Source organism: Thamnophis elegans, chromosome Z (genome assembly GCF_009769535.1).
Source record: "Thamnophis elegans isolate rThaEle1 chromosome Z, rThaEle1.pri, whole genome shotgun sequence".
In the NCBI taxonomy this organism is placed as follows: domain Eukaryota; kingdom Metazoa; phylum Chordata; class Lepidosauria; order Squamata; family Colubridae; genus Thamnophis; species Thamnophis elegans.
The window spans coordinates 26,902,446-26,929,821 of NC_045558.1; the positions used below are offsets into that span (position 1 = coordinate 26,902,446).

A 27,376-nucleotide genomic window follows, 5' to 3' on the forward strand; every position below is an offset into this window, starting at 1 on the left:
AGGAAACTTAAAAAATGGCATTTGGATTCAACATAAAGTAGAGGTTTCTAATAAGAACTTATCATGAAATTACAGTTCTAGTATTACTTTGGGAGAAACAGTGATAAAATGATATTAAAAATAAAAGAGCTGTTTTCAAGATATTAAAAGGAATTTAATATTTGACTTTAATTTTTTTATTTAAAAACATTTATATTCCAGTACTGAGCTGGATTTAAGATTTAAAATGATTTATATAAACTCCTATTTTTTCATAAATTCAGGATACAGTATTGATAAATTAAAATGCCGTATTTTCACGCAAATAACCCGCCCACGCAAATAACCCGCCCACGCAAATAACCCGCAGGTTTTCAAGATTTATGTAAAAAAGTTTTTATACACCCCGCCTTCTTATATAACCCGCAATCACAGCACGTCCCTTCCCGATCTCAGCACTTTCCCTCCCCAGCGCCCAGGCTTTCTCCTCCGTTCCCGCCTCCCGTCCCTTCCACCATCTCAGCAGTTTCCCTCCCCAGCTCGCCCAGGCTTTCTCCTCCGTTCCCGCCTCCCGTCCCTTCCCCGACCTCAGCACTTTCCCTTCTCCTCCGTTCCTGCCTGTTCCTGCCTCCCGTCCCTTCCACCATCTCAGCAGTCAAGATTTATGCAAATAAGTTTTTGTGGAAAAACTTGGAAGTCCGGCAGGAAGGCGGCGGCGGTGGTGGCGTGGCTGTGGCTCCATTTTCAGGCCAGCCGCCACCTCCCCTTCCCTTCCTGCCGGACTTCCAAGCCGGAGAAGGCGAGGAGCTGCTGAACTGGCGGCGAAGCAGAATCCAGACTGCCGAGCACCGCCTGTGCTTCCTCTCGCCTCCTGCTTCTTCCTGGTCGCTTCGCCCATAGCCAGGGGCGGGGTTTTCACGAAGGCGTCCCAAAACCCAAGCAGGAAAAGGGAGAAAAGGAGCCCGAGCCGCCGAGCCAAGTCTCCCCAGCCCTTTCCAGTCTGGTTGCACGTGCCCCCGATGGAGAACGGGGAGCCGAGGTAAAGCTGCCTCCCAATTCCTCGAACTCCCTCGGCATCCCGGGAGCGTCGCCTCTGCCGTTCATCCGCTAAACTCACAGGCTGCCTTTCAGAAATAATAGTATTCTGTCAGGGTGGAAAACATTAGGCCAGCGCAAAGGGCGCCCGCTGATCTGCATCCCAGCCCACTGCCGCGAGGAAAGTGGTGGTCCCAAGCTCTCCCTTTAGTTAATCTGTGTAAAATATTTTCCGTATACCCCGCCCACTTTTATACCCCGCGGGGGCATGCTGTGTAGGTAAAAACGCACATTACCCGCGGGTTATATGCGTGAAAATACGGTACTAACACAAGACTTTCAGTAAGACCCTCAATTTTCATAAAAGGTAAAACAGGTGCACATTTGTCAATTATTTATTTATAAACAATTATGAGCATCCACACAAATATACCATAGTAATCAGATTCAATCCTCTTCCAAGAAAGAAATCCATATTAGTATGGATGTATCCGTGTAGTGTAATGTCTCCAGAAAGTTCACTTGAACAATTCATCACTTATTGATAGGGTCAACGAGAAATGAGATTAATTTAGCAACCACAAATACGCTGAGGCTGTTTCCAAGTAGACGGTAACATTGTTTTATGGCAATGTTTTCAGGAAAATCTAAAACAAAAATTATTATTTTTTAAAAGAGAGAAAACACTATTTTTTCAGCAATGTGAAATATCTTACTTCCAAAAGCAATTAACAGTTATTGCTATTATTTTGAGAATGAAATCCTATAAAACCTTAGTCATAAATAGACAGTTAACTTCAACAACTCATATTCTAAGGCCGGTGAGTATAGAACTGCAGTCCTCTTTGACTTGAGAGCAAGATCACTGAACTCAACATAAATTGCCTTTGAGTTAACATATGTCGTCTCAGCAGAAAGCAGCAAAACCTTGGCTTGGAAACTAAGAAGAGCTAGTCTCCTTAGGGTTTTGATTGGAAGCCACCAGGATTATAGACTAGACTGAGAAACCAACCAACCAACCAACGAACCAACCCACCCAAATACTTTTACAGAAGAAAGCAAAGACAAACTCCTATATTGTTGCCAAGAAAACTGCATTGTTGTTTTTATATAGGCATTGAACTTCGGTTGGAAATATCTTGAGCTTTTCAGATAGATAAAAGAACTGTACTGCAAACATTATATTTTCTTGGCATTCTCTATACTTACAAAATTATCAGAAATGTGGAAGAACCCTTCAACTGAAAGAAATGCCTGGGATTTGGTGTTGTTTTTTTTTTTATAATTCCTGGTATTTAACTGCCAACACAAATAGCATCCGAACCATGAAATATGGATTACTCCGACCAAGCATGATTATTTCATGATATTTAATCCACTAAACATTCAGCATTATTCTTTGGCATGGTAAAGTGTGGTTCTTTTAAGAACTTTGCTATTTTAGGGAACATCTTGTCTTTCTTGCCTTTTCACTACTATTTAGCAATGATTTTTTTCCCCTCATTTAAAGTGTTTTTCCTCCTGGTTACATTCATGTCCACTGAACTGTGGAGAAATTGGATTCCAGCATGACCTCAGTACCAAATGGTATGCTCTAAAAAATCTGTCACTTGGAAAAGAGAAAAATCTGTCTCAAGCCTGTATGTCAACATCTCTCTTCATTTCTATTCTGACCCAGCCATTATCCAATTTAATGCCTTCCTGAAGTATCTGACCATTATCTGTATAATGCTCTGCTTGCATGCAACCATGCATATTTTAAGTGCACCAGGTTAAAAAAGGCTAAGCTAGCCTTGGGGAAAAAACATTAGCAGTAGAAGCATTTTATGAATAATCTGATGTCATCTTTCTGAAAGCTAGCCACAGATGCATGGACATCGTAATTGAGTATAACGATGTTATTTCAGCAGCCTTAAGAGACTGGTTTTATTAATGAAAATAAAACAATTAGAAGAGTATATGACTGCTTCTTCTAGTGCTTCTTTCACATAGAAAAACAACAAAAACAAAGAGAACATGTGTATTTTATAATGTACTACAAATGCAGAATCTAAAATATGTGGTCATATTAGAAGAAATGTATTATATTCAAAGTTCATAAGGACAAACTAAGTTGAATAAGCTGAAGAAATGTTCTGCCTGCTGAACAATTTATAGCCTATAAGCCAAGAATTTTTTTATTCCAAAATATCCCCATACTTGGGTTCATCTTTCCATAGAACAGAACTTGGATTTATTTTTAAAAGTCACTAGTTTTAAATGATGACATAAAAGTTTGACGTTTCTCACTTTTTCTGTACACATTTCCAGTAGGTAGGAAATTGCAATGTCTAGAAATTGCCAATGATTGTCATATTGCAACTTTCAAGCTAAAAATTGTGAGTAGCATGGAAAAAAAACAAACAATTCTGCTACTGCTACAAGAGAATGTGAGGTATGTGAAAAACTAGTTTGTGAATGGAAGCAAAGGAAAATTATTCTCTGCTTGGTTGTAATTTTGCAGATGTGCTTATTTATAGTAACCCATTTTTCCTGGAATTCTGGTTGAAATTTCACAGGTAGGCTTATATGCAGATTAATTTATACATGAGTATATATGGTAAGCATCTTCACTGAGCTTCTATATTATTTATAGTTGTTTTTAAGAAATACCAAGCACATACCAAATTCAGGGGGAAATCCATGCAGATTTGCTATTTCTCTCGGAGTAAAATACCGCAATTGAAGCATTGATAGATTCTTAAGCTTTTCATCTTCAGACAAATCATCAAAGGATTTAAATACAGATTCAAGCTGTAGAAAAGAGTTTGGCAAACTGTTCATGATGTATGACTAAAATATAACAATCTTATTTTCATCCACTATTTCATCATCCATCATCATGATTTGCAAGGCTCCATAATCCTAGCAGAGCTGAGCTGAAACACTCTGTCTAGGTCAGGGATATCTGCAGGACCTGATGCTTTTGACTGAGCTGGTCCAAACAGGCAGGAACCCACCACTGGAATCTGTACTATTAACTTTAAAAGATATAATTTATATTGATTATTACGGGAATAAAAACTTCCAGAAAAGTCCAGTGAGTGATACAGAAAAAAAGTAGATTAAAAATATAACATTTCAAAATCACCGCCCATGCAATTCTGAAAAACTAAAAAAAAACTTTGCAAATACATATTTTTTTTGTATAATATATTTTTATTAATAAATTTTCCTTCACACTCAAATTCAGTACTAGTTTTATAGGTATTCCTTAGGTTACAGTATCAGTTGGGACTGGTATTGCCCTTTTCTAAACAACAGATATAAGGCACAATATCACATGAGTACATTGCTAACTGACAGCAATTCCAGCAGGCCCAGCTGTCATCATTAAGCTAGGACTGTGCAGAGTGTTAAATGAGGATTTCATTTTTCTGCTCAAATGAAGGATACTATACTCCTGCTGCAATAAAGCTTTTTCATGCCAAGTTGCTAGCACAGCTTCTTTAATGGGAATTAATATTCTGCTCCGACGTCACTTCAATGTTGCAATCAGAAGTGCACAGATCATGTGATCATGACGAGCATGTGATAGCCAGAACCCTGAAGTCGAGTCATAAAAAACCCTTTGTTCAGGGTTTTTCACAAATTTGAACAGCTGCTAAATGAGTGTTTATGTTCTGACGACTATCTACATATCTCTTTCAGAAATCTGAATAGTTTTAAAATATTTGAACCACCTATAATTATTCCATAGAATATTAATATGTAATTAAATATATTAATAAAAAGAACAAATAACATACCAAAGTTTGAGTCCTAGTCATCAGGCAACCTGTATGGTTTTCTTGCTGGTAGCTTTACTTCTATCTCTTTTTTTAATTAACTAAAGCCAAGACTCTGCACCATAAAATTAAACCATGAATATATAAAGGGTTCCACTGTACCTGAATATCTTCTGCCATCTGTAAGACGGAACCAGTTCCTTCTACATAGTGTCCATACCTTCAAATCAATTAAGAGTCATACATTACAATCCTTGTGAGATTTGCACCATTAATGAGTAGAGAGGTTGTGTTTGCAAATGGCTTATAAAAGCATCTAACTGAACACCAATTTAATAAAAGTAGTCCGGGGAATACAAGTTCAACCAGTTTGGTCATAAACAAAATCAAATGCTCTATACATGTGGCTACTAGAGAGGGCTCAAATCCTTTGTCAATATTTTTTCCTGCATCAACATGGTTTAATATTGATCAACTGCAAATGAAATATGTGTGCATCATATGCATAGTGGATTCATTGTTTTCAACTGCATCCATACAAATTACTCAGCATATAAATCTGCCCACAGTTTTTTTTTTCCAATTATACATCCCATGGTTATGCCTACTTTGAAAATAATGTGGAAGAAGTGATTTGAACCTTTCAGGACCACAAACGTATTGAACATTAAAACAGTCCTGCTTTCTTTGAAGGAGTGACTCAAAGGTTATTGTGACTCTTCAAGAAATGGTACATTTTTGTAAGCTGTCGAAGCATGAAAACAATAAAGACTGCTTTAATGAACAGCAAAATCATGATGTGCTCTTGCAAAGCCAAAACACTTCTTGCAAATCATTTTCCAGATGTACACAGCACTAATGTATACAATGCTGGGCTCACTGATATTTGAGACAGAAGCACTAAAAATAATGGCATCCTTTTTCTGGAACCACTGCGGGTTTTTAGTATAAACACGTTTATGCAGCAGTTTCTTGCAGACTGTTATTTATTGTTAATTACAGGACAAGCAGAACCTGAGAAACAGTTATCAAGCAAAATAACTAAACATACCCTCACAAAAAACAAAAGCTGACATGGGAGAGAGAGAGATGAACTGTAGCTAGAGATAAACACTGATTCCAGTAAAGGAGACAAAGAAGGCTGGGCAAATTTAAATTACTGTTCTATACAGTCACAGGGTGAACAGAAGAGAGGAAAAAAGGAGTTGGACCTCTAAATAATAGAGGCTGCATCTCTCCACTGCACTGCACACTTTCTGAGGACAGAAACTGCAGGTAAAATGCACAATATTACAAGACTGACTTGTATAGAGAAGTAACATTACTTTAAAAAAAAGGAACCAAAGTCATCCTGTGTATTTGGCATAGTAATGAAAAGTTGCTTGATGATAATGAAGCAAATCTCTTTTGCTCAATTGTTTATTAGTTGCAAACCCCTGCAAACCATTTCACAAAATTCATTGGTAAATCTCTAAGGCTGAACAGCCTTTAAACTACATATAATAGTTCCACTAGAAGGTAGTTCCTGCCTGCTCTCTGTAGAGAACTGGATGCCAAAGAGAGCAGCAAAGACTTGTCTTTTGGAGAGGGATTCCACTACCATGATGCTGCCTGGTCTTCTTCTGGGCATCTGGAGAATGTGAATGGACAGAATCCAATTCTGATTTCCCACCCTTTCCTGATTCAGTTCTCCACCCTTACTTCATTGTCCTGAAACACTATGTGAAATGAAATAACAGATATCTTTGCCAATAGCTACTAACAGGGCTTTGCTTTTATGCGACATAGATTATTCTTTGGAAAGATCATCAAATATGTCAATCTCCTCTGAGAATTTTCTTCTTCTCAGCATGTCTTTTAAATGATTGGGATAAATGAATTTAGGAGAACTATGCTTTGGCTTATTGACTATGGAAAATTAAAAAAAAAGACGATGCAAAGATACATTTTTATTATGAATTATGAATTAACAGCTTAATTCAGAGCCGTGATGGCAAACCTACGGCATGTATGCTGGAAGTGGCCCATAGAGTCATCTCTCTGGGTATGTGAGCCATCACCTTCCAGGTTCTGGAGCACTGGCCAGCTGCTCTGTTGGAGTGCTGGAAACCAGCAGAGTAGCACACCAGGAAGATAATCTTCCGGTTTCCGGCATACGCAATGGCTAGCTGGTCTTTGCGTGCGCTTGCAGGGCATAAACCAGAAAAACAGGTGGTCAGTGCACATGCATGCACTGGAAACAGGAAGATCATTTTCCAGGCACGTGCATGCGCACCAAGTGGCTGCTCTTCCAGTTTCTGGCACGCACACACATGCATGTGCAAGCACGCTCCCATTTCAGCATTCGGTGCTGAAAAGGTTCACCAACAATGAGGATCTTACCCTTTTGTGAAACATGTAGATCTTCTGCAAGTGGGTCTGACAATATCTAAAAGGAGAGCATAACGTAGCAAGGACTTCAATGGTAAGAAGTACTGACTCAGCTCTTCTCTGTCATCTTGGAGAAAACTTTTGAGCATCTGTAAAGACAAATTGTTGTCCCACTGCTGTTTTCTTTCCAATTCTGACTCTGTTTCAAGTTTATACAGAAGCTGCCCCTTCTCCTGGCACTGCTTGTCATTAGCATCATGACAAGAACTGGGGTCTTTCAGAAGTCCTTGAGAACCACCTTCTGTCACAGTTGCAGCAACCTTACATGTCTTTGAACTCCCTGTTTCCTGGATTGGGAAATCAGTCAAAATCTGTTTGAAGAAAAATATACAGCTAATCATAAAGTATTATATTCACAAACATTCAAAGGAAGTTTCAAATTTTATTTTAGCAAAGATGACAACATATGCAGATCAGGTTCCCACTATCTTGGGATTTGTATGGTTTGGAGTTTGCTGCATTTTATGCACCAAGTACTACACCTGCAAGTCAGGCTGTTTAGAGCAATGTGTGAAGCAAACTAGCAAACTGTATACTTTATTCAAAAAGACAAATGAAATGCATTTCAGTGCCATATATTAAATCAGTCACCATGTATAAGGTTATTGAATAAGATCCTTTTCTAAGATTATCAACTATCAAATATTTTCAAAATAATTAAATTTTATTTTATAAATCATCTGGTGCCACCCAGGTATATTAGCAAACACTTTTTTGGGCAAGCAATATATGAAATCTAACAGTGAAGATGATCATCAGATAAAGCAGGAGTGTCAAACTCTATTTCTCTGATGGCTGCATCAGAGTTGTGTTTGACCTCGGGGGCTGGGGTGGGTGTGACCACCTCAACATCATCCATGTTAGGGGCCTCTGTGGTGGCCCAAATACTCTGCCAGCAAAAACAGGCTCCTGACCTCCATTTTCAGCTGCCACAGCCTCCTGCAACCCTCTGCCAGCAAAAACACAGCTTGGGAGAGCTGCATCCAAAGCTCTGTTCTCACTGGCAGAAGGATGGGGGTTGGTCCTTCACTGTTTCCAGGGTGGCCCCATGGGCCAGATCTAAGTACCCTGTGGGCTTGATCCAGCCCTTAGGCCCTGAGTTTGTCACCCCTGAAGTAAAGGATGCCTAATCTGATATTGATTGATCACCTGAATTGGTAAATTGTTTACAAATCTTAAATTGTCCTTGTTCCCTGACAACATGAATCAGCCATGACATTGTCTTAGCTCCTTATTAGTGTTTCAGGTATTTATTTCAAATGGTGTTCATATGCACACATGATGTACAAATTGCATTCAAAATATTTACATATGATATTACATATGATAGTGCAGACATCTAATATTTACAGTCTAATAATAAAATCCAGTAATTATAGAGAAACCTCTTGTCCTCAAGTACCCATTTTTCAATGTACTGAATGGGTAGTCTTCCAGCTTTCTTTCTTCCAAAATTGGATCACTTTGCACAATATTTCAATATGCCCTAAACAACTAAGTTTGTTTGCTCCATTAGAGCAGTTTCAAGTTTTTTTCTGGAAAAAAAATCCTTCCAAATGCTTCTAACTGGAGATTGCTGTAGAAAGAACAATCCATGTATTCATATAAAATTAAATAGCAATTTAATACAACACAAATGAACAGGAAAAAAACCATTGTGAATCTGAAACTAGCATGCTTTAATCATTTCTTCTAGCAGAGACTTCTGGAAATTGCAGTTCCAACAAAACTGAAAAGCATCGTGCTTGACTATAATCCTTTTTTGATAGGTGCCATATTAAAGCATACTGCATGATATAATTCGCCTTCAATATGAAATGTTCTCTCATTTCTTTAAACAGTTTAGCACATTTCAATAATATATTTTAAGATTTCCATTCACAGATGACTTGAATTTTGAGATTACTGCAACCAGTAGCTTTTGTGATTAACAATGAAAAGGTAGTCTCACCTTCCCAGGTGCTAGAAAAGAAAAGGGTTCTGAATTGAGTCTTGCAATCAGGAAGTACCTCAATCTTGAGTTTGGAATCCCAATCTGTAAATAAATAACAATCTCAATGGTTTTGATCAGGGGGGGTCAAACTCGCAGTTTGCAGGGCGGATATGACATGAGCTGGCTATGCCTGCCTCAGTTTTAGCAAAGGGGGGAAAGTCACAATACGTCACATGATCAAAGGCAGTAGTCTGCCTGTTCGGACCGGTTTGCCTGAACCGGTAGTGGAAATCATGGACGGCTCTACAGAATCCCATATAGGCCCCTTTTTAGCCAAAAGCTCATGCACAGAAGGCTGGGTGCACACGCTCACATTTATGAACTGGTAGGGAAGGTAAATGAATACCATTCCTTTACATGACGACAACATGACGCTGCAAGTTTGACACACTTGATGATTAGAACAATGGTTGAGTTATGAAAATTTCAGACCTTATAATAACATAATGGTGGAACTAGCATAATATTCCACTGTGGAAGTTCATCACACCAATTGCTACGTCGACAGTTGTGAAATATATTTCAGATTAAATTCAGAAGAAAAACAACAGAGGCAATCCTGTGGCCTTGATGCCCTCTTTTCTGCTTGAAAATCCCTGGTTTATTTCTCCATTTAACTGTTAGCAGTGAAGAAAAACATCATTCAGGAACAAGGTGACTGGAAGGAAAGAAGTAAAGGCTTCCTTCTCTTTCCAGGGACTCCAAAGAAGGCTGAATTTTCAACAATCACAACAGAGAAGCAGTAATTTGCATCACAATAAGTAAAGAAAAAGCAAAACTTTCCCACTTTGCTTGGGAATATATGGTGAATACGTGCCTGCATCTGAAAGGACAGTTTCATGTTTATGCATGAAGTCCAAATCTCTTTACAAGACTGTTATTTTCAAGGTTTTTTGATTTTCCTTAACTCAATCATCCCTTTCTTTTCTCACCACAAATTGGATGGATCCTTTTCTCCTGGTCCTTCCTGCCTCCCCTGCTCCTTTCTATTTCTCTTTCTCTCTACACAAATCTCCCTCTCAAAATAGCAAAGTATTTTAGTCTGACATGCAAGTGCCATTTCATTATATAAACACAAATGGATTCTGTTATCTTAATCTGTTGACAACAAACTGCCTCTCTAATTGAAATGGGGACAATATCAAATCCTTCCATCATTATATTTCCTGATTCCCAATATCTTCACCTCAAATATGACAACCAAGTATGTATAATTTGGTGGTGTTATATTTTAGATTTCAATTCTTTATCATTATGTTCAATGAGAGAAAATTCAGAGATTTGTCTCTGTTGCTATTTTAGAAATGTTTCTGCATCAACATCACTATGAGAAAGGAGGCAAAATTCAATATTGATGGAATAATAATAAAGTGAATCCAGGAACAAACTGGTAGGAATAATTTTGGTCTGAGAAACAGTATATAACCATCAGCATCTCTCAAAAGTAAGTGAATCTACAGGAAAAGTTTGAACTGAACTAATTTTAACAATACCATTACTTACACAAGTTGGAGACAACAGAAATTCTTGATATGTAAATCCACATTTTTTTAGTGTTCGTATAAGTTCATCCCTGGCAATATGAAAATAAAACAAAACCATGAATTCCACTGTTATGAATGAATATCCAAAGTTGTCTAAATACATTTTTTACTACTGCCATAACGATTGGATTCAGATACTATAATTAATGTCATTACAATAAGATACTCGTCTTAATTCATAAAATAGTTATGAACTGCAATGACTGAGATCCTAACAGTACTAAGCTAAAGAAAAACATGAAATGTGAATTCAGCTTAGTTATTTGGGCTGGGAAATGTTTCATAAAAATTAGTTGCCCATCCTATTTATCCTGAAATAAAGAAGTACATCAATATTTTGATACTAAAAAAGCACATTCTACAAAATTTGTAGAAAAGGAGAGCAAGGAACAGATGGAAGTCCTGCAGTTTTTCCTCACTGCTAAGTAGAAGTTAACATTTCAGTTTAAACAAAAGATCTCTTGCCCTCTTAAGTAATTAATCTTAAAATAAAAAGCTAGGATGCCCTCAAATTTTCCAATAGAAATATTAATTCTAAATATATAATAGATAAATATAGCCTTACTATCATTACATCTCAACTAAAAACAGTTTAACATATAACTTCAGTTATATGAATTAGGAATTTTTATTATTTTTTCCAATACAATAAGGTATTATGAGCTAATCTCCATGTTCTAAGTATTGGCAATGTTACATTTTTTCCAATCTGAAAATACCCATTGTATAATTTTATTAGTTCCTTACTCTTTTGCCAACAAAGCAAAAATTGGCATTAATGTTTAATTCCAATATACCTGGCAGAAGATGTTTCAAAACCTTTGACATTTTCTAAAAGTAAATACTTTGGCAGCCTTGTAAGCCTGAAAAACAATTTGTTTAAACTTAGTTATAAGTATGAACAATTGGATCAAAATAAACATTAAGCTTAATTACTTTTCATCCTACCCTCAGATTGCATCTCATTATTTCAATTAAAAAACAGAAATTATTGACAACAGGTTAAATAAATCAATCAGAAATGTATTAACTTTTATCTCAGCTGGAGACAAGAATTATGTAAGGCCAAGTCTCAGAATTTAGCAGCTTAAGACTTAAACTGCTGTTTCACTGAGACATATGGCCAAGAAAGATTAAATGCATTTTTAAAAATTACAGATAACACAGTGCATTCAAGCTAGACTGTTCCAAGCATAGAAAAACAAAAACAAAAAGTTTTTGTGTTACTTCCTTAATCATACATCTGAGTTTGTAAAAAAGGAACATATAATTAATCAGCATGTGAGGTGTTTTAACATAGACATTTCATTTGTAGAATAGAAATATGACGATCTAAGATATTTTTTAAATAATTAAAAAAAAGCACTTTCAATGAAGTGATTTTCTTGAAAGCATAGTTGGGATTAATAAAACACTCTGAGAGATAGGTTAGAGTGGGCAAACGCGACTGGATATAAATCACCCATGAGTCTCTGAGAACTTGGGTCAAGCTAGATTCTCAGTGATGGCAAATTTTTGGGGTCATTGTGACAAAAATTCAGAAAATGGTTAACTTAACTCTGCTAGTGTGTCATACATACGAAGAGAGGAGCGAGAGAGAAACAATTCATAACAAAGTAACTTTGACTAGTGAAATGGATGACACATTAAATAAACAAAGAAACAAACAAATGGACAAATGTAAATATTTTTCAATTTGTCTCTCAGGGAAAAAAAAAAACCAATCCAACCAGTTTTGGGTTGCACTAGCTCTAAAAATTTTGGAAAATGCTCTTCCATATTCTTGAAACCTCCAAAGTGGAAAAGCATGTCCTGTATTCATGTGCATTTTAGATGCTCTAATCTAGAAGACACGTGAGGGCAGAACCCTCTCACATGACTTCCAGAGAATTCAGAGATCATGTGAGAACACACTACATTCTTAAGTCTGGAGTCTCCAAAAATCACCCAAGAATCTCTGGAGTCCCCCAATTCACACAAAACCGTTTCCCACTTTTTAGAGACTGCCAAAGCCACATGAGAATGTGGTATGGTCTCTGGAACTTCTGGAAATTGCACTAGAGGTTCATGCTCTCATAGCTTTTGGAGGCTCTGAAAAACATGCAAGAATGTTCTTTCATAATTTTCAGAGGCTCCTTAGGCTATACAAGAACAAGGTTGTCTTACACAACTTCCAGAAGGTCGAAAGACTGTGCAACAATACACCATATTCTAGTCCAGCTTCAAGGCATATCACAAATTACATGGCATAACACATGTATGTGTCATAGATTTTCCATCACTGGATAGAACCTAGGACAATCCAACATTATGTATATATCATGCTGGCTATCAAACATATTATATATGAGATGTTATCAAGATCTAACTACTAATATGCTATGTTTGATAATTTACTGTAACAATATATTGCATATGTATAATAGAAATACAGTAGACTATGATAGAAACAACTCTTTCCAATCTGTATCAATCCTGCTCATAGGTACTAAAAAACACCAGATAAATAGAATCAAATACTGTATTGGCAAATCAACTCAAATTAATATATCATATGCTATTTTCAAAGAAGAAGAGAGGAAGAGACAAAGGCTGCACCTATACAGGCTCAGCACAAACCTGTAGTTCCTAAAACATAATTTTATGTGTTCATTTCTCATGTTCAATATTTTATCAGAAAATACAAATTTTATATTCTTTTTAACATGTTTTCTTAGGCAACTCTGTAACTATAAACTATCTATGATCCATAAAATTGTACAAAACTACAACTCATGGAAAGTGAAATAGGCTTTAAAATCTAGACATAATGGCATCAGAAATCTTAACCAGTAATATTAGAGGAGAACAGTTACCTTGAATACTTACTTTGGAAGAATATCTAAAATATGGAGAAAACTTTTGCTCCTAGGGTCAGAAATATCACCTTGTCGACCAATTCTGTGCGTAAGAAGTAAAGATGTGAAATTTAAAAAGCCAGTAAGTTTAACTTCTGTGCACAAAATAGGAAGAACTCAAACTTCTGCCTCTAAAAATAGTATTTTCTTAACTGTTTGAGCTGAATCAAAATTTGGATGTCCAATTGCATATATGCTGAGAGTCTTTAGCTCGAATTGTGATAATTGTTGAATAGAATTAGTTCAGTAGTGTGAGTGGAAACACTAATGCTCTTTCACAGATCAATACAAAAAACTCTAGTGAGTGGAAATGAAGACCCATGCAGCATGGAACTTAGCAATTAGACTTATATACCGCTTTACAGTGTTTTACAGTCCTCTCTAAGTGGTTCAGTATATTGCCCCCAACAATCTGTGTCCTCATTTTACCGATCTCAGAAGGATGAAAGGCTGTATCAACCTTGAGCCTGGCAGGCAGCAGAAATAACCTGAAGTACTGTACTCTAACAACTGCACCATCACAGCTCATATGAAATGAAGGATATCATGTTGTTCCATTAAATGCAAATATGTTATAAAAAAACAATTTTACTGTAAAATAGTCATTTCACTTTTGCCTTTTAGCTGGCAGATTTTTTTCATTAACCAGAACACCAATCTGTGAGTTTAACATAACTAGAATGCCAAGTTTAGAGTAGTGGTTAAGGTGCTACACTAGGAGAGGAGAGATCAAGAGGATAGGCACCGAAACCAATTTTGGGCCAGTATTTGGCCTAGGACTCTGCCTCAATCTACACTGAAAAATTGAGAAAAACACCCCAAACGAAAATAATGGCAAATACCTTGTAAAGGGCTGACAAGGGGGACTCATCAAAATCATATCAAAAGATAAACTGTTGAGTTCTTTCAGTGTGATTCCCTAAAGAAATAAGAGGTTAATGAAACATTTTCCATTATATGCAATATATTGTTAGGCTTGCAGAGGGAGAAGGAAATGGGACTATTTCAATGTCTTCTTTTCTTGCTGCTTATGACAAGCTGCAAGGTAAACTTTAAGAACTTATACTTGAATCACCATCTTTCCCCTTGTTCCTTGGCCTTTTGTACTTACACAAAGTACTTTAGGGACTTTTCTTGCTCATTGTTTTTATTTTACCTACTATGTTGCCTATTCTTTTATTATATTTTAAGGTGTTATATTTTCAGTATATTGGTACAAAAACATGAGTGATTGATTAATCATTCAAAAGAATAGGCAAAGCAAAGAAGAAAGAGAAAGAAACATATATGAGCCTGAACCGTGTTTCAATAAATAGGCTTGTTCCTGAATGACTGTAATTGTCAAAATGCATTGACGTGGCCCTTTTCAATAAATTCTTATCTGTAATTTTTGAATGTCTTAACAGCTTGCCTAAATGAATCATTCCCACCTGTGGAACCTTTTAGGGGTGTTGCATTATCAATTGCTACAATATGCTTTGGGTTGCTTAATCAGGCTTTCTGGAGTGAGCCCAAACTGGCTAGGGTCATGTGATGTGGTAGGCTATAATTTATAATTAGTTTTATTCAGTACATTGAGCCAAACTTGGAGGTTCCCCTAAATAATAACTGAATTTGTCCCCATGAACAAAACAAAGGATAGATTACTTATTTTTAGTTATAAATCTTTAAACTGCAGGCATTCTCAAATGTCGTCATTTCAAAATTTCAAAATCCAGAGCAAACTCGTTGCCTTGATCAGGTTTAAAGAAAAACTGTGACCCTCCCATCACTACTAAATTGTTCCTGGTGTCCAGGGGATTGCAACCCTGAGTGCGAGAATCTGTGTTAAGCCATCAACAAGCAAATCACATTTTAGCACAGCTTGCTCTGTAAAACTAGCCATTTGCTTTAATTGGGTGAATCTTCTTCACCCTCATTTACAAAGCAAGAGAAATAAAGTACAAAATTGAGTGGGGTGGAGGAAACCAAATTAGGTTCTTATTTAGTATGGTACCAGACAATATTGCTTCACCAACGTGTAAAAAAGAAAAATGTATAAGGATTTCAAACAATTATTTCACTTACCTCAATTGTTTTTGGCCACAGTGGTGTGGTAGAAAAATTGTGTGCATAAACTTCATTGGCTACCGTATTCACATCAACTGCGGCCACAACTTCTGCAGGTATTTCACTTGCTAAAATTTCGGGGAAGGACAAACAGAATAAGAGGCATCAGTTGTCGAGCAGTGATTTAAACAAACAAATATGTTTGTTTCTCTAAGTGTAACTGGGTAATTTATATCTCAGTAAAGCTATTCTAGAAAAGGAAACAGTCACACCTTATTTATTTTGCAACTACTGAAAACTTTAACCAATGTCTTTTCATTCTCTTCAATCAACTGCCCAACTTGAGCTTCAAGGTTTTCAAGGTCATGGAAACAATTGCAGATTGAAGCCCTTATTCTTTTGAAACCAGTGGTTCTCTATGGAATTTGCTTCTGTTTACCAACTGGTTCCAAAGAGTCCGTAAGGTTGGAATGGGAGATCATTGTTCTGACTGACTGCTTCTGCTTCCCTCCAAACTCGTCATCCTGTTTTAATTCAAGAAAGCTTCTTTGGGCATTTGTGTTTTAGCCTTAATTCAGTATAATGGGTTGATGATCAAAAGGCAAAGAGAAAAACACATTCATATTTCTCCTTTTCAATACAACCCCTTTAGATCATAAAATGATAATGTCCTTCCCTTAGAGTCAGGCCCAAACTATAATCCCTTTTTTCCCTGTTCAGTTTTGTCTGATTCTTGGAGGCTATTTGGATATGCCCTTTGATAATTCAAAGGACTTCATTTGCTTCATTTTCAGAAGTGATTTGCCATTCCACCTTCCTAAAACTGAGAGGAAGTGATTGATTTATGGTCACCCAGGTTTCTAGCCTGATGTCAGCTGCCAGCTCCAACAGCTTAGCTAGCCACATGTAGTATATTCCCCATGTGCACCGATTGTAGGAAGTGGTCAGAAGGAAGGTCAAGCCAAGGGCTACTGATCAAGTGACAAATGCTTTTTCAAGAGGAGGGTCATTTTTATATCTTGGGTCATCTGACTGGGGATGGATAATGATGAAAAGTTCTTGTCATGGTTCAGAGGATTATAGTCTCCCTGACAGCAGCCTGAATGTCAGACAAGAATATCACCCTAACCAGAGGTGGGTTGCCAATTTCTTTACTACTGGTTCGGATGCACATGCACAGAAGTGTCCGGGTGGGTGGTCCGAGCCTCCTGCCGCTGCTACTACTGGTTCGGTTGATCTGGGCCGAACCGGCAGCAACCCACCTCTGACTCTAACCCTTTGAATCTGAGTCTACAGGAGGAGTACTGGTCTAAGAGGAAACTTCAGATTTACCTCCAGTCTTGGACCCAAAGGAAGTTAAATGTGACTATTCTTCAGCCTTGCAGTCTCTTGCAGGGGAAACTTTGGGTTGTTTGGGGAATTAAACATCTGCTTTAGCTTTTCAATGTTAGTCATTTGTGGTTCTAATAGCAATAAGACATCTATTCCCAAGCAGAGTCTGACATAGTAACAGATGCAAGTTGCAGGGTGTGAATCAGAATTGATGCAAGGTATGGTATAGATCAGTGATGGCGAACCTATGACACGCGTGTCAGTGCTGACACGCGTAGCCATTTGGGGTGACACGCACAGGATTCATCCCTAAGGTGACCAGACGTTCCGCTGTTGGGACGCGATGCATCTGTAGCGGAGGAGCGGGATCCCGAGGGAGGCTGTTGCAGAAGGGCGAAATCTGAGATTTCTTCGCTTCTGCGGCAGGATAACATTTGTTCTTTAGAGGAAGGGGGGAGAGACCACTACAGTTGCATTTCTTTTCTTGCTGGGGATTTAGAAGTCTTATGTTCACTTTTATTCCCGGGGAAAAAAACAAACCCGAGCCTCCGCCGTTGTCCAACCCTCGCGTTTCCTGGCAAGAAATCCATCCCCCATTATGACGAGGTACGCCGGCTTTCGATTGGTAAGGCATCCTCGGCATCCCCCGGGTGATCTCCGGGCCCCCGGCTTCCCCATCTCCTCTCCTATGGGGAGACGTGCATCATAATGTTGTAAGCTGCCCGGAGTTACCTGTGTGTGAGGTGGGCTGCCCTATGCATTTGTGTTTGTGTGCTGGAGAGAGAGTGAAAAAGAGAGGGAGAATTATATTAATTAGAAGCGGCGGTGGCGGACGTCGGCAGCGACTGTAACGACTGCTCGGGCGAGGTGCGGAGGAAGAACGGAAGGTCCCTCCCGCCCGCGACGGCTCCAGCCATGGACGACCAGGCTGGCCCCAACAACAACAACGCACTGCTCTTGCCGCCACCTCTGGATGGGAAGCAACCACGCCTGTGCGGCCCCTGTGCTGAGGTGGGAAGCGAGTCGGCAAGGCGTGGTTGCTTCCCACCCGGAGGTGGTGGCAAGAGCAGCGCGTTGTTGTTGTTGTTGAAGAAGACGCCGGGGCCAGCCTGCTCGTCCATGGCTGGAGCCGTCGTCGCGGGCGGGAGGGACCTTCCGTTCTTCCTCCGCACCTTGCCCGCGTGGTCGTTACAGTCGCTGCTGACGTCCGCCACCGCCGCTTCCCTCGTCCGTCTCGATTGCTGGAAGCAGTAACAAATGGCGCGTCTGCTCCGCTGTCAGCGCCTTGACAGCCACCCCAGCCGGCGGCTACCGGGCCTCGCTGGAGTCAATTGCAAAACCGCGTTCAGCGCTTTGAGGACCTGAGGCATCTTGGGAAATGCAGTTCCCTATCGGAAAGAATGGAGTAGCTGCGAATTTGTAACAACAGAAGATAATAACTTGGTGCTTCGCAGGTTACGAAAATCTCAAGTTTGATTTGCACACTGTTTTTTAAAAGTTAGATAAAGAAATTATGCTGTGAAAGCGACTAGAAAGCCTCCCCTCCCCTTCCTGTGTGCAAGAAAGGGAAGGAGAGGAAGGAAGGAGGGAGGGGGGAAGGAAAAGCAGAAGGGAGGGGGGAGAAGATGGAAGGAGAAAAGATGGATGGAAGGAGAAAGAATGGGAGGAGAAGGAGGAAGATGGAAGAAAAAAAGAAGAAAAAGAAGAAGGGAGGGAGAAAAGAGGGAAGGAGGTAGGAAGAAAAGGGGAAGAGAGGGAAAGAGCAGAAAGACAAAGAGGATGAAGTTGATAGGCAAGAGGAAAGAGGAAGGAAGGAAAAAAGAAAAAGGGAGGGAGAAAGGAAAGAAGAAAAGATGGAACTAGAAAGGAAAGAAGGGAGGGAGGGAGGAAAGGGGAAGACAGGGAAAGAGCAGAAAGACAGAGAAGGTGAAAGTAGATAGGCAGAAGGAAGGAAGAAGGAAGAAATAGGGAAGGAGGGAAGGAGGAAGGAACAGAAGCGAAGAGGAAGAGAGAAATGGAAAGAGCAGAAAGACAGAGAAGGTAGATAGGCAAAAGAAATGAAGCTGAAAGAATGGAAGGAGGAAGGAAGAGGAAAGGAGGAAGGGAGTGAGTGAGGAAAGAAGAGAGGATGGAAGGAGAAAGGAAGGAAGAGAGGGAAAGAGCAGAAGACAGATAAGGTGACGGTAGATAAGCAAGAGGAATGAAGGAAGAAGTGAGGAGTCTCGAGGAGGGGGAAAACATTTAGTGACCAGAGTTACAATGGCATTGAAAAAAGTGACTGATGAACAAAGAAGTTACTAAGCAGGTATGTTAAATAATTTGTTTTTGGTTTATTAAATACAATTATATTGCAATTATATATTTTTGTAGTTTAAACTATAAATTGCGCAAAATTATGTTTTTGTCGAAGTGACACACAATGCGAGTTATGCTCGATTTTTTGCCGATTTTTGACACACCACGCCAAAAAGATTGCCCATCACTGGTATAGATGAAGGCCTACCAGCCCTTCAGCATGGTGGAAGATACTGTATTTCAGTCTATCTTCTGCCTGGTGGTGTTACCTGCATCATCTCCAGCAGTTACCATCAAGAGAGGGAGGAAGCATAGTCAACAGCACCCCCAAAGTAAACATCAAGGCTCCTTTAGAGATGTGAGCCAGTGTATATATACATATGTTTAATGCTTTTTCCAAAGCAGGATCAGACCCAGGTGCCCAATAAACTTAATATTTTTTTATTTGGAAATAAGTAATGGTTATTTGGCCTGTGCTTATAGAGTCATAATAAGATTTATTCACAATTAAGATTAAAAATTAGAGGAAAAACATTAAACATATGAAGTTATGCACATTCATGAAATTTTGCATAGTTTCTCTATACTGTATATACTTTACCAGAAATAAAAGAGTTTTAAGATAAGCACATTTTACTTTGTAGACAGATGACAGTAATCATACTTTCTATTTGTATTAAGGTAACATTTCTTTTGTACCAAGCTTTACTTTTGATGACTTTACCAACATATCCATGAAGTTTTTGTGGCAATATTATATACAAGATTTCGCATCTTTTCCAGGATATCTTTGTAGTTTCCTAGTCTAATTCCCAGCTTTGAGCTCTCTTGGTGGCCTCTCCCCCAAGCACTAATAAGGTCTAACCTTGTTTAAAATTTGAGGTTATCCGAATTCAAATAGGTATTCTTTGATTGTAGAGTGCTTTGTTTAAGGGATAACCAATGCCACAGCGTGCCAACCAGTTAACACTAGCGTGGGTAACAAAGCAGCTTTAGCTGATCAAACAAATTGAGCCTACAACACAGCATGATTGAAGCATTGTTCAGTCATTTGGTTAACTATGGTTTATTAAATAAGTCATAATTTACTGGATTCATACCATATAAATTATACAACAATGATTACATTCACTCAACAAAACACATTATGACTTACTTTGAATTCATAGAGTACACTAAAATGCATACACTAGAATATTGTTGTTGGTATAGACTAAATTTCTATAAACTACTATGTCCACAAAATATCTAGAGTACATCAAGTTGACTATTCTTGACTAAATGATAATGCACAGTCTTTCTTTAGATTATTGGTCTATCCAGATAGTTAAATGCAATGTGCCATGAATTTGCCAATAGTCCTTCAATATGTATATGTGGGATATGTTATGGCCATTTTTTGGTATATGTATTTGAAGGTTAAGAGAAAAAACAACAATTAACAGATCAGTTAACAGCATTATGAAACCAGAGTAGAGGGGAGGATGAATGGAGAAGATGAGAGTGTGATATAAAAAAGTTGATCTACAGATTTTATAATCCAGTTAATTATTTTATGACATAATGCTCTGGTTTTGCAACTTATAACCTTTTGATAAATTGAGCTAAAGTCCAATGTGTATGGATGTGTTACAGTGTGTGTGTGTGTGTGTATGTGTGTAAGAGAAGAAGCTAATGCATATTAAAGGTATAGATCTGCTCAGATTCAATTAATCTGTTATTGTAATAATATATCTGCATATTTCTTTAATACAGCTTGTATTCTATTAAATATAAGGAAAGTGGTTTAATTAGTTTAAAAATGTTCTTATCAACCCATATTTTAACACTTTTTTTGCACACTAAAAGTATAAATATTTGAGTTATCTTTTGTTTTTTGTATAAATATACAACCACACCAAGCACAAAAGATCCAGACGGACATTTGGTGATTACAGAGATTACATAATTTCTCAACATGCAAAGAAATTAATTCACCTAGTTTAATCTATAAACCTTATCAAAATAAGTATAAAGAGAATTCCAGTACACTTTTGGTGTATTAAATATTGCAATAATCACTTAAGTTGTAACAAATAGAGCTAAATTATCAACACTTAATAGCAAAAGAGCATTCAGACCTTGTATTCATGCATCTTTTTTAAAATAGGTGAAAAATTTAAAAGAATTGTAGGCATGACAGTTCAGAGAGCTACCAGACTGGGGAAGTCTGTGCTAGAGAATAAGAATTGAGATCCAGATAGATAGATCTGCTATCATGCTTTGCATGAAGAACCACTTAAGTTTCTGTAACAGGACAAGAAGCAGATGGTTACCTCTCTCAGAAACTCAGTGGCTGCTCCCAGCTGCCAAAGTAGACAATAGAGTAGACCAACTTAGTGACTACTTGAAAGGCATTTTCCTGCATTCCTAAACTGAGCCCAGAAAGCAAAACATGAAAATGTTTTCAAAAAATCAAAGTTCCTGAGAGTTTTGCAGACTAAACTCTCAGGAAAGAGAGCCTGCCAACCCACTTGGCTGTAGGTTTTCCTCCCACTCTAAAGCTGCCACCCAAACAGAAGTCACACATTGAAACAAAGCTATGAAAGTAACTGTCCTTACACAGGACTGGAATTCTTAATTGCTGTTCTTGTTACTTCCATAGGATAAGGAAGGAAACTTTTTTTCCTTTCTATGCCCGTGATGGCAAACCTATGGCACACGTGCCCTAAGTGGCACGTGCGGTGTCAGAAGTGCATATCTTTAAAAGAAGGATAAAGTTTACTCCTCAGTTATTTTTACTAGGTATATGTACTGACTTTACAGTGGTAGAGACTAACTTGGTTCTGCACCTAATAACGGCGGCAAGACTGTTGGTGGCGCAATACTGGAAGAAGGAAGACTTGCCTACAACTCAAGAATGGACATTGAAAGTTACAAACTTAGCCGAGATGGCTAAAATATCGGCATATCTTAAAGATCATTCAAATGAGAGATATAAACGAGACTGGAAAAAATGGATTGACTATATACAAAACAAATATGGGACTAAGAAATACCAGATAGCCTATGCTTAAGATCAGGAATAAGTTAAACTGTTCAAAGTTAGTGTAACAGGAAGAATCTAAGATCAATGTAGAGATGTTATTAACCTCTTTTTTATTTCTTTTGTCTCAATATATTTTAGACTCTTGTTTGTTAAAAATCTATACCGTGTACGGGCTCTGGGAAGTCGGGGGGGAGGGAGGTGGGGTGTTAGGGGGGAGGGTAGGGGGGGGATATAAACTATGTGTTAGATTTCAATGTAATGTGATTTCACATGTATACTGTTTCTCTTTAATTTCTCTGTAAAAATAGGACAAGCTGAATACATTGACATATAGTAGAAATACACCAAGGGGAGGAGCAGTGGGATAGAAGAAAGAGGGGTAGAGAGGGCGGGAGAGAGGATGGGAGGGAGGGTGAGAAGGAAGGGAGGGAGTGGACTGGGAGAGAGGAGTGGTAGAGGGGGAGGGGAAGTAGGGTAGAGGGGAATGATGGAGGGAAGATAGAAAGTTGGAGGGGGGTGGAAGAAAGAGGTGTATGGAGAGTGGAAGAGGTATATTGGGTTTCTATTTTGGGGGGTATTGTTGACAAGAGGAATTGCTGTGATTATTGTTTAATGTTGTATGGCCCCGGCTATGCACAGTATATATGTGACTGTATGAAAATGTAAAATGTAAAATAAAAAACATTTAACTATGGGGAAAAAAAGTGCATTTCCCAGCATGCACATGCCTCCTGGGCAGCTCCTCTTCCAAATAGCATCCCAGACGAGCACATATGGGTCCCCTTTTCAGCACTCAGTGCCAAAAAGGTTCATCATCACTGTTCTATGCTGTCTCAACAATTCCTGAGCAGATGCCTCATTGTCTCCCACCATGATGATCTCTGGCCTACCTTCATTCTTGTTGCTCCCTCCACCCCTCCTTCAACATAGATCCTTCATCATAAGGGCAGGAATCCTGCCCTTATTTCCAAGCTTCCTAAAAAGCACTTGGTTCCAGGTCAGGTGAGGATGGCAGCAGACTGTTCAAGAGATAAAACCCACCTAAAAGTGATGGCGATTGTTGATTTATTCCCTCCGATTATTTGGCATACTATTTGCATTCCATAAGATCATTCTTCGCCTCCTTTTTTGAAGTCTAAAAGAAAATTTTAGCTGTCAAGTGACACTCTCTAGCAGTCAAAACAAGGGCTGGCCAGGGAGACCCAGAATATTTTTTTTTCTTAGTCTCAGCACTTTTAAAAGGAATGGATTTCAACGCCCCAGAGAGAATGCCCCAGAGAGCATGCTGTAGTCAGATGAGAGGAGTGGCCACTTTGGAGTCCTTCAGGAACTGAGCTGCCTGAAGCTGTTCCTCCACGTGAATCAGAGGGCAAAGCCCTCTAAATTCTATCAAGAAAACTGCAGGCACCTGTCCCAGGCACTTGCCAGAAACCACACTTGATTTGAAGAGGCAGTAAATCGAAAAGTCAGAAATTTGCAGACAAAGCAAAAGCTGGAGTTACCTTTTCGGAGAATAAAATCGATTGGTGGTGAAGGGCTAATCATTTAAACGTCCATGACCCTCTACATTAAGCATAAGATTCATTTTCTGCAATGCACTGGTTCCTATAGTTTAGATTGCAACTGCAGGTGTCCTTGCCACCAGGAAGCCAAGCCATGAAAAGCATGCCTAGGAGGCGGGACCCGAATACCTGTGCGGTTCGGAGGAGAAACCTACCCTTCAACGCATAGTGCATCCCTCCGACCCCGCTGTACAACTCCAATACTCGCAGCCGCGGCTCCATGATCCTCACTTTCAGCAGAAGCAACTCCGAACTGCATCCGGTCGGCCGCGCGGGGTAAACTACCTTTTGTTCCGCTGTTTTTTCGTTCCTATTCGGTCTCCCCGAGAGAGCTTCATCTCACCGGGTAAGAAGAGCGTTGGCGACTTGAGAATCCCTGCAGGCGGTTGAAAGGTTGGCCGGCGCTTCTGTTTACATCCTTTAGGATTCGCTGCCTTCCCAACTCCGTTCCTGCATTTGTATAATAAAACGCAACCAGTCGGAAAGCTCTCCTTTCGGACCACTTAGGATCCCACTTCTAAAAACACTGAGAAGGATTCTCTTTAGTTAAGATTTCCAAGGTGGGGATTTTTTTTTTTTTGAAAGAATATCTCATTATGGAAAAGTTCATTTGCCTTTAGTTAGATGCACATAAATCCCTGGATAAGGCTGGGTAAAACTAAAAAGAAGCAGATCTTTTATGATTGGATGAACCAGTATTTGGTGTGCCAAGAAAAAAAAAGTTGAGCAATGGACAAGGACAATTGAAAAGGGGATAAGAGCTGTCTGCTCCAAGCATTAACTGGAGTGCATGTAGATCGCCTACAGCCTCTTTCTGAAAAAAGCAGAAAAGAAATGTGGCCTGTTCTCAGTGTTATTCATAACAAGTGAAAGTTTCCTCCCCCCACAAAAAGCAAATATAGCAGGATTGCTATAGCTAAGCAATATAATCATGTTACACTTTATGACTGCATCATTTAGTGATGGAAATTCTGGTCCCAATTGTGGCCATAACTCAAGAACTGCCTGTGGAACAGATCATAACTTACTGGTATCAGATAGAGTTAAATTAAGAAAACTAAAGAACAGAAAAAATAGTGAATAGATATTATGCTTATCTCTGTTTAACTTATGCAGAAATATGAGAACAGCAGGATGGAGTGGGATGATAGTTAAGAGTGATATACTAACAAATTGAAATGTGTGAATGACACCTCTTCATTAGTCAAAATAAAAGAAGACTTAGAAGGGTTAGAGAAGGATGATAGATGGAGAAGTAAATATTAGATTGAATGTATCAATGAAGACAACAGCAAACCTCAATAAAATCATGAAGGATAAGACATTTCAACAATAACAAAGATTAAAACAGCAAGTCAAAGGATTTTCAAATACTGGTATATAATCATAAAAGCTAGAAATTGAGATGAGCAAGAGATACAATTGAAGTATGAATCTGGATATTGGACTATCCAGAAATCAAGCAATCAGTCTGGAATCAAATAAAGAAAGTTGCTTTCTTCAGGCAATAATTAGCAAGCATAAAATCACATATTTTGGACATGTGATATAAGCATTTGATAGACTGGAAAATTGATTATGGTCAGCATGATTGAAGCTAGAAAAAGAAAGGAAAGACAAGGATAAGATGAATAGCAAGATTGTACTTGGCAGCTACAAAATATTAGCAGACACTAATCAACTTGGTAAGCATATATCCATACTGGGTTCAAGAGCTGAACCTAGCTTGATGGCATTTAATTAATTCCAATGCTGCTCACACAACACAGTGACAGTTCTGTCTGCTATTTCTTATAATCCACACAATTTCTTTTGTTACACAAACCCTTTATCTTTCTTCTGACAACTTGACCTTTATCCAACCTCCACCCTCATGTCACCTATTCCTTTTGCTCCTAACAAAAATAAGTATACAATGTTAAATCCTTTGTTTGTTTACTGAAACTAAATCCACTGTTTCAATCTCTGGTAACCTCTGGGCATTATTACGTGAAACTTCCCATCATTTTTAGACACATAATAAATCAATATAAGTCATGTCATGGAAGAGCCCCAACATGGTTAACATAGTTGAAGGAATTCAACAAATCAGCTCCCTCCGGTTTGCATCCCTCCCCCTTCCACTATAGCTGGGCCCCCAAAGCCCCCTCCCACTCTGCCTTAACAGAATCTGACCTTGCTGTGCAGGGATAAAAAACTGCCATAGGCATAATGATGAATTGTCCTTCTTGGAAGGGTGGGGGGGTTCTTTGATTCTGTGGCTGCCAAGATTAAAGCAAAAAAAAAAAAAATACAGTGTAATAAGGCAGCATCAATCAAGATGAGGGCCAGGGCCATGTGGACAGTGGATAAAACCGGAATTGCTAGATCAGTGGTCCAATGTAAAGGCTTCAAACTTGAAAACTCTGGTACAGCTAGGTTACATGAGTTTAACTCCCCCAAAAAACTGTCTGGAACTGCAGTTAAAACTTCTCATCTGCAATATTAGATGCTTTCAAAATCGATTGCTTTATTCAGTTATTGAAAAAAAAATTCTTACTAAATCTTTTTATAGCAGTGGCTTTACTAAGTGAAACTGTTTTTTTTTAAAGTTTTTTTTTGCAGAACCTATAGGCGTAGCAAGGCATAGAAGAACAGGAAGTTAGTGGTGAAACTGTTTCATTGTTTGTTATCTTTCTATGTACAAATATATATGATACTGGGAAAAAGAAGGGGAAATAGCTGGAACGATGCACCACATTGTATAAACCATTATTATTGAAAGCCTTGACAAAATTGTTCAGTCAAGTGGTTTTTATGTTCTGTTTGTTCATTATTGCCACTTTGTTTATTATCAGTTATGTACAATGCTGCATGATGTACCAAGTGTATTGTTTAAGAAAATGCTGCATGATATTTTCTACCTAAAGTGTAATTCTTTACTTTTCATTATCCAAATAAAATCCTTTATTAGCCTTCTCAATATATTGTTGAACATTTACTTGGAGAAGAAGTTTTAAATGTTTTTCTGGTGCATGAAATTTTAGTTCTTCACAGTTGATTGACCTTCCTAATATTTGCTGTTCAGTGACAGCTGCCTTTGAAGTCTTCTTCAGCATCTGGTGTCTATTAATCTGTAATATTTTTGTTATTCCAGCTGGCAGTTCTGTTTGCTCCTGCTCTTATTCACCTGTCATGCTCATGAGCACCGAATCTTGATAGTGTACAGTCTGTAGATTTGGTAGATTGGATAGAAAAAGTATCTGGAAGTCTGACAGGATTACTAATAAGTCGTTAGTGATCTTTCCATTGGCGCATCTTGTATTTAAATTATTACTTTCATTTATCTGTGTCCAGACTAATATTGCAGGGATGATGCCCTGTTTTCAGTGGCAGCAAAATTACAATATTTTATTTAAACAACAGACACATGTCCAGTAATTATATTTCTAAAATTAGGCTTGACAGTATATTAGTAATACCTAT

General features: G+C 38.4%; 2 protein-coding genes across 2 annotated transcripts in view; both read right to left on the minus strand.

Moving 5' to 3' along the window:
• The window catches only part of CUBN (cubilin), a 187,038-nt gene extending 185,512 nt beyond the window's left edge, over nt 1–1,526 (minus strand). Inside the window, 1 exon segment of the mRNA XM_032235067.1 lies at nt 1,448–1,526. The gene's annotated coding sequence lies outside the window, so the exon portion shown is untranslated.
• Nucleotides 567–24,157, minus strand: TRDMT1 (tRNA aspartic acid methyltransferase 1). Its single transcript, XM_032237437.1, has 11 exons — nt 24,067–24,157; nt 15,713–15,822; nt 14,488–14,564; nt 13,617–13,688; nt 11,546–11,611; nt 10,708–10,777; nt 9,163–9,246; nt 7,164–7,522; nt 4,944–5,001; nt 3,678–3,807; nt 567–1,661 (listed from the first exon to the last, which is right to left on the minus strand). Exons 1-11 carry the CDS (start codon nt 24,131–24,133, stop codon nt 1,549–1,551), a joined length of 1,206 nt encoding a protein of 401 aa, XP_032093328.1. The 5' UTR covers nt 24,134–24,157; the 3' UTR covers nt 567–1,548.
• Nucleotides 24,158–27,376: the final 3,219 nt, after the last annotated feature.